At 32.2% G+C, this 8,809-nt stretch overlaps 1 protein-coding gene across 1 annotated transcript in view; it reads right to left on the bottom strand.

Annotated features, from left to right (window-relative positions):
• Nucleotides 1-2,061: 2,061 nt before the first annotated feature.
• TACR3 (tachykinin receptor 3) overlaps nucleotides 2,062-8,809 on the bottom strand; it is a 76,639-nt gene continuing 69,891 nt past the window's right edge. Inside the window, exon 5 of the mRNA XM_051967723.1 lies at nucleotides 2,062-3,193. Coding sequence (XP_051823683.1) covers nucleotides 2,881-3,193 — 313 coding nt within the window. The 3' untranslated portion in view covers nucleotides 2,062-2,880. The remainder of the gene's footprint in view (nucleotides 3,194-8,809) is intronic.

Here is an 8,809-nt window from a genome sequence, read left to right as displayed (position 1 = left end):
CTCTATATATTTTGGAAATGAGGCCTTTATCAGAACCTTTGACTGTAAAAATATTTTCCCAGTTTATTGTTTCCTTTCTAATCTTGTCTGCATTTGTTTTGTTTGTACAAAAACTTTTCAATTTGATATAATCAAAATTTTCTATTTTGTGGTCAATAATGACCTCTAGTTCTTCTTTGGTCATAAAATTCCTCCCTCTTCCACAGGTCTGAGAGGTAAACTATCCTATGCTCTTCCAATTCATTTATAATCTCATTCTTAATGCCTAGGTCATGAACCCATTTTGACCTTATCCTGCTGTACGGTGTTACGTGTGGGTCAATGCCTAGTTTCTGCCATACTAATTTCCAATTTTCCCAGCAATTTTTGTCAAATAATGCGTTCTTATCCCAAAAATGGGGTCTTTGGGTTTGTCAAACACTAGATTATTAAAGTTATTGGCTGTTTTGTCCTTTGAACCTAACCTATTCCATTGATCAACTAGTCTATTTCTTAGCCAATACCAGATGGTTTTAGTAACTGCTGCTTTATAATATAATTTTAGATCTGGTACAGGTAGGCCACCTTCATTTGATTTTTTTTTTCATTAAGTCCCTTGAAATTCTTGACCTTTTGTTTTTCCATATGAACTTTGTTGTTATTTTTTCTAGTTCATCAAAGTAGTTTTTTGGGAGTCTGATTGGTATAGCGCTAAATAAATAGATTAGTTTAGGTAGTATTGTCATCTTTATTATATTTGCTCACCCAATCCAAGAGCATTTAATATTTTTCCAGTTGTTTAGATCAGACTTAATTTGTGTGGAAAGTATTTTGTAGTTTTGCTCATAAAGTTTTTGATTTTCCCTTGGCAGATAGATTCCTAAATATTTTATACAATCAGTAGTTACTTTAAATGGAATTTCTTTTTGTAACTCTAACTGTTGCATTTTGTTAGTGATATATAAGAATGCTGATGACTTATGTGGGTTTATTTTGTATCCTGCAACTTTGCTGAAGGTGTGGATTGTTTCTAATAACTTTTTAGTAGAGTCTCTGGGGTTCTCTAAGTATACCATCATATCATCAGCAAAGAGTGATCATTTGGTTTCCTCATTGCCTATTCTTATTCCTTTAACCTCTTTCTCAACTCTTATTGCCAAAGCTAGCATTTCTAATACAATATTAAATAGTAACGGTGATAGTGGGCAACCTTGTTTCACTCCTGATCTTATTGGGAATGGTTGCAGTTTGTCTCTGTTACATATGATGCTTACTGCTGGTTTTAAATAGATGCTACTGATTATTTTAAGGGAAAGTCCATTTATTCCTATACTCTCAAGAGTTTTTAATAGGAATGGATTTTGGATTTTATCAAATGCTTTTTCTGCATCGATTGAGATAATCATGTGGTTTTTGTTAATTTGATTATTAATATGGCCAACTATACTGATAGCTTTCTTAATATTGAACCAGCCCTGCATTCCTGGTATAAATCCTACTTGATTGTGGTGTATTATCCTGGGGATGATTTTCTGGAGTCTTTTTGCTAATATCTTATTTAAGATTTTAGCATCAATATTCATTAGGGAGATTGGTCTATAATTTTCTTTCTCTGTTTTCAACCTACCTGGTTTAGGTAACAGTACATGTCTGTGTCATAAAAGGAATTTGGTAGGACTCCTTCATTCCCTATTTTTCCAAATAGTTTATAGAGCATTGGGGCTAATTGTTCTTTGAATGTTTGGTAGAATTCACATGTAAATCCATCTGGTCCTGGGGATTTTTTTTTTAGGGAGTTGATTAATAGCTTGTGAATTTTCTTAAAGAACTATTTCCAATCATACTATAATATATTAATTAACATTAGATTATCCTTGTTCAGTTTAATATGTGGTATACTAGTAAATATATTAATATAGGGTGGAGATGTCAAACATATGATCCACCCAAATCAGATTTAAATATAATTAAGAGATATTTAACAAAAATAAATAAAATATAATAAAACAGATAATATTGATATATGGTTTTCTAAGCCAATATGCACCAAAGGGGATCTTTATGTATGATTTGGTAGCCCCTCGTTCTTATTTGACCTTGACATCTCTAATTTAGGATGAAAAGATTGGATTTGGGTCATAGTTAAGATAGCAACTATGGCGACTATTTAACCATTCTGAGCCATTACTTTCTCATTTAGAAAAAAAGAGATGATCATTTTTTTTGTCCTGTCTACTTCAAAGAGTTGTTGTAGAGGCAAAGTACTTTGGGGATTTAAAAAATGAGTTGTAGAAGCATCCAATCTACAGAGAACCCATTGCAGTATACACAAAAAAAGAGTAATTTGGAGTTGGAAGGTCTGGGTTTGAATTCTGCCCCTGATGATTGCTATCTGTGTGACTTAGACAAGACATTTAATTCCCTTGAGTTGTCTGTGCAATAACTATGATGACTTCTGGAGGCCTTCTAGTTCATTTAACTTCACCACTTATAAGCTGAATTTGAACAACTTTCATTCCTATTCTGCTATGATAATTTTTAAACCTTTTTGCTTTAAGCTTTAGGAGAGTCAAAAAACCAACAGAATCATGTCATGTTAGGGACATGTAGCAATACTTTAACTTTGCACAAGGTATTTTAAACAGATTAAGTGATGTTCCTGTATGTGAGATAAAGATTGCTGTTTGAAACCTGTTATATGTACAAAAAAATTAGTTCAACCTTTTCCTCACAGGCAATACTGATATGGAATCATATATGATCATGCACCAAAGCATGATTGCCCACAGACACTTTTTTGTTGCTGGGATTGAAGAAATATATGGGTCTAATACACATGACCTTTTTTTTTTTTACTATAATTCTGCCTTTTATGGAATCATTACTAATATCTTAAGGGTTTTAAAAATATTCATCTGCAGACATATAAGGGGAGGTGATGAAACTAGAGGTGGTAGAAGCTGATTTGGAATTCCTGTTTGAACCTCCATCGAAGCTGGTGTCTCTTGAAGCTTCCTTCTTCTTTCGTGTGGATTTAGAATTGGGGTCATCATTGGGGTTAAATACTACATTCATGGACTCCATCCTGGTCACAGTGTACAGGCTGCTTTGTCTGGTAGGGTGAAATCTGGTGACATTGAGCTCTAGCTCATCATAAGAGGATACTTCAATGAAAGGACACCAATGAAAGGCCCTCTTAAAACCAGCTCGGAATCTGAAAAGTATAAAAGCAAGAGGATGAGAAACTTTTTTCTACCCTGATTTCATAAAATTGTGATTAATATATATATATATCTATATCTATATATATTGATCTACTGATGACATTCAAACTTTTTAGAAAGTCTGCTGAGGCCCCTGGAATTTATGACAAAACAATTATTTAATTTTCCTTTCTTATTTTTAAGATATAAGATTTTATATATTAAATTATTAAAATATTAAAGAATGCTTAATATTAATATTTAATAAATAAATATTAAGGTGTTAAATTAAAAATACATATTATATGTAAAATATTTTTAATATATATATTCTAAGAAAGAGATAGGTGTTTCTATCAATGATTTGTGAATTTTTAGTATTATAAAAAATCTGAATTTTAGTGAGGACCCAATGAAGTTACATATGAATAAAAATGAACTGAAATGTAAATGACAAACCACTCCAATATCTTTGCCAAGAAAACTCCAAATAGGATCACATAGAATCAGATGGGACTGAAACAAGTAAACAACAAAAAAATGAAAATTTCTTAAAACCTTTCAGTGATTCTCTATTATTTAAAGGATTCTTAATCTAGGGTCTATGAACTTGTTTTTGAAAGTATTTTTATGATGGATTTTTAATATTTTTTTTCTTATGCAATTAAAAACAGTATTCTGAGAAGGGATATAAGAATTCATCAGCTTGTCAAAAGAGTCCATGATTTAACATGACATTTTTTAAAAAGTTGGACTTAAGGATAAACTAATAATTACCAGTATTTATGTAGCATTTTATGATTTGCAAAGTTCTTTCAAAATATTAACTCATCTCATTTTTACAACAGCCCTAAAAGTTAGGCATTATTATTAACCACATTTTGAAAATAAGGAAATTGAGGTTGAAGAAAATTAAATGGTTTTTCTAGGTAACATAGTATTTTAAACTGGATTTGAAACTCATGTCTTCCTACTCCAAGCCCAATACAATATGGCATTGGCATATAGCATATTTTTTAATATGAGGCAACTTGTTGCACAGTGGATAGAGCAGGGCCTGAAGTCAGGAAGATCTGAGTTAAAATTAAGAATTTAACTGTTGTGTGACCTTGGGCATATTACATAACATCTGTTTAGTTCCATTTTCTCAACTGTACAATGGAGATAATAATAGCACCTACTTCATAATGTTGTTACAAGGATTAAATTAGGTAACAAATGTAGAATGCTTTGAAACTTTTTAAACACTATGTTAATTCTAGCTATTACTACTATTATCTTTATCTTTATTATTATTCCTTTCTTATGTGCTCTGTAACCATTCTGTAAGCAATAAAATCTAGAATAGATGTCAAATCTCATTGGCCTATAGTTTTGAAGATTCTGTTGTTTTCCCCATTGGGGAAAAAAAATCAATATTTTACCTTCTCCAATTCTGAGGTAAATTTCTTGTTCAGTTATTATTGTTAAATAATCACTGTGGCTGGATTATTGACTTTACAATTATATTTACCTATTTTTGTTGTATCCTGAGAAATTAATTTACCAATCCTGGTGACTTGGATTTATCTAGCTCCCCTCTTACCATCTTCTTGGATTGGTTACTGAACTTCTTATTAAGCTGCTTTTCCTTTTCAGGCCAACTCTTATCCTTGGCAAAGGAAATAAGCACAACAACAAACGAGCAGTTCTGACTTTCTTCTGTCATGAGTGATCATTTCATCTACCTGATCTGTAGCCATTTTCCCTCTTTCCTCCAACTGTTTCCTTCCTCCTTTTTGTTATCCTTCCAATGTCCTTACCAGCGTTAGTTCATTCTGTGAGCACTCCTGACACTATACTTATAACCATGTCAAGTTTTTGTAGTCATTTTCTTTTACCCTTCCTTGTTTTCATCTTTCAGTTTAGAAAAAGTTCCTAATTTAGTTGGTCATTTACATATTCTTTCATTGGATCTCTAGAATACAATATACACCTGAAGACAGGAATGATTTCTTTCTTTCTTTCTTTCTTTCTTTCTTTCTTTCTTTCTTTCTTTCTTTCTTTCTTTCTTTCTTTCTTTTTTTCTTTCTTATGTCTCCAGTTTATAGTACAGTGACTGGTATTTAATGTAAGGCATTTAATAACTAATGGAATAATTCAGAATTACAACCTTGAGATTTTCCTTGGCTGAGTTTGCACATAATATTTTAGTCCATGAAGTCCTACCTATCTTTTCTTTGAAGCCTTTAAATTAGCTTTTTAAAAATCTAGTTCTGCATGTCTGGTTATTTTAGGTTTTCTTCTTTTTTGTAACATTTCAAAATGGAATGATTGGTTTTCCCCAAGGTTTCTATCCTCCCTACATGAGAAACATTTTTTTTTCTTTTTTCAGTGGGAATTAGATCTTGACAAAGACTTTCCTTTACTGATTCCTCCATGAAGAATGGAGCTATCATTAAGACAAGACAAATTATTAGCAACTCTGGTTTTCGGCAGAGTGAGGTCCAGCAGATACATGAGTAATTGAAGTCTCCCATCATTATTCTCTGGTCTCCACATAAGACTTGTGATCTCTTTGCTGAGGCTCTCATCTAATTCCCTTTTTTTGGGTCCTGTTCTGGTGGTCAGTAATATGCTCCAGTGATAATTTCCATCTTATTTCAACTCTGTTGGTCTCCCCTCTGACTGCTCTTTGTAGTCAATAAATATTTGTTGAAATAAAATTGAAAAAAATTCCCTAAATTTCACTTAATTTTGATTCCTGAATCTCATTACATAAGTATGTTTTCTTAATATGAAATATTACCCTGCCTCCCTTATTTATCTGTGATGACTATGTATTTTAAAATCAGCTGGAGTTAGGAATTCAGGTTAAGGGAAAATCTTCAATCTTTATTCTCAGTAGAGGTGAAGAAGGATCGGAGGTGAAGGGGGATCGCGATAGCAATGTGAGTAGCTGCTACAAGAAGCCAGCCAGCAGTTTTTCTTTGTGCTTCCTTCTCTGCCCCCCTGCCTCCACCCACCAAAATCATTTCCTATACAACACATCAGGACTTGCACAAAGAGTGGGTGGGGGCCATTCTTTCTCCAAGCATATATATTAATAGAGTATGGTCCAATTACTATTTAGCCTCATGTGCTTGGGACCTCAATGCATCAACTTGAGCCTCAGCCCATTACATTTATCTATCCTATATTTTTGAATAGGGCACTAATATGTATTTTAGACACAGATATGCTTAATTTCAGAAATAATTGTAGGTCAGATCTGATTCTCTTTATAAGGATCATTAATTATGCCTTAAAAAAAAATATACTTTAGGCAGAAATATAGCCACCTGAAGCTGCGGATTTTAGTACTGGTTTCTTTCTTTGATATTGTCTCCTGTGAACATTTGGCTGCTGATTTTAATTTCTACATCATAGCTGCTCTCAATAGTGTCTAGCTTAGTGGATATACATATGCAATTTTCTGTCCTCAACTCTTTCTCAGCTTATAGCCCTTTGATTTGCAAAATTCTATGATCCACAAAAGTAGATCATAGATTTATATACTTAAAATCCCATAACCTCTAGGTTTTAAGGCTAAAATGCTACTAAGGGAATTGACCAATTTTAAGATACTGTTAGAAAATGTAGACATAAACCAATATTGGGGTACTTTTGCTGGAATAATTATTCTAATTTTATCATAAATGTCTTTTCATTTTATTCATAGGATTACCATCTCAGGATGACCAATTAAGTTGCGTTAGAGAAGGAAGGAAAGAAGCATTTACAATGTGCCAGGAATGTTTTGCAAACATTATCTCATTTGATCTTTATGACAATCCTACTGTTATTATTATCATTTTATAGTTTGAGGAAACTGAGGCAAACAAAGTTTAAATGATTTACCCAGGGTCTTCTTGATTCCAGGACTCTATTAATTGTATCACTTAGGTGCCTAGTTAAGAGGGGCACTCTCTTGTTGTATAATAGAATATAATATAATGCAGTCATATATGCTACTACTGCCAATGTCCCTGTAAGGCAGTAGAGTTCAATGGAAAGAATTATGGATCAAGGTTCAGAGGAGTTAGATTTGAAACCTAAGATACTTTACCTATCTAGATCCCAGATTTCTATCCTATAAAATAAGAGGTTTGAATTAAATTATTTCTGAGCTCTCTTCTAGTTTCAAGTAAAGGGTCTTATGATCCTATGAATCTTCCTATGTATCTAAGACCAGAAAATGTGTCTTGTTTAATTTTTGCCTTCCTAATGCCTAGCACAGTGCACTCATGGCAAATGGCATTCAATGAATCAATATTTCTTGGAGGAATAAATTCCAAATGCAAACAATAACAAAAAAATATTCAGTTGTTAAGATTAATTTTTCAAAATGATTAGATCTGACTTGTGCTGTTTCCTCCTATCTGTTTATCTGTGATGAATACTTCTAACCCTTTATATTTTACTGGATCATGCAGCTGCAAACACATTTATATTTTCTTCACAATCACAGATTCTTAAGAAAATTAATGAAAGTCTTTTTTTTTTTTTTGAGTAGTTAGGGTCTAATTTATACCTTAGAAAGGTACAAATGCAGTTCTTTCCTCTGAAAAAAGCTTATGATAGAAAGGACTGGTACAATAAATTTAATTTCTTTTTTTATAATTAAACTTCAATGTCTCTATTAGATTCAATTTTGTCATCTTACAGAAAAAATAAAGATAAGATATGTAAAAAGAATAAAACAATGATGAACATTTTTATATTGCTTTAAAATTACAAAGTGTTTTCCATTCATTATTTCATTTTATTTTCATACTATTCCATGAGGTAGATACTATTTGAGAGAAGTTAAGTGAATGCCTGAGAGCCTCCAGATTGTTTGTCATAAAAACCAATGCTTGGTTATTTTCACTATCTTTGGAAGGCCTTCAATTACATAGTTGTTCTTCAATTGTTTCATGAATCCATTTGGGATTTTCTTGGCAAAGATACTGGAGTGGTTTGCCATTTCCTTCTTCAGTTAATTTTACTGATAAGGAAACTGAGGCAAACAGGGATAAGTGACTTGCCCACACAGTAAGTATCTGAGGCTGGATTTAAACTTAGGTCTTTTTGACTCCAGTTCTAGTGCTCTATTTACTGTGCCAACTAACTTCCCCACGTTTGATTATAACCTGCTTAAGGAAACTGCACTGTTTTTCATCTTTGAATTCCTAGTGCTTAATGCTCTATCTTTCAAATAATTGGCACATATAAAATATGAATTCGAAGATGTATTATCTATTGTATATTCAAGTGAGAACACAGGATATAGAGAATGAATGAATATTACAAGCAGAGAGGTTAACATGCCTAAGTTCATGGTGGATGGCATGGTATTTATAAAATCATATTATTGGATGTAGGAATTACAAGGTAAAACATTCCCCATACAGAGCATCAGCAAGATCCTTATTAGAGTACTATTTTCAAAATTAGGCTTCCATAACTTGAAAGAAAAAATTTGAGAGGATTTGAAAAAAAAAGAGAATAATTAACATTTGAAAAGAAAAAGCTTGATGTCATTTTTTAAATGTTTAAATGGGATTGGAAAATAGGATGGGTGGGAAAAATACATATAAATTTATAGAAAATGGCAAATATTTCTG

This window comes from Antechinus flavipes, chromosome 6, assembly GCF_016432865.1.
Source record: "Antechinus flavipes isolate AdamAnt ecotype Samford, QLD, Australia chromosome 6, AdamAnt_v2, whole genome shotgun sequence".
Classification (NCBI taxonomy): Eukaryota; Metazoa; Chordata; class Mammalia; order Dasyuromorphia; family Dasyuridae; genus Antechinus; species Antechinus flavipes.
This window is presented reverse-complemented; position numbering and strand designations above follow the sequence as displayed.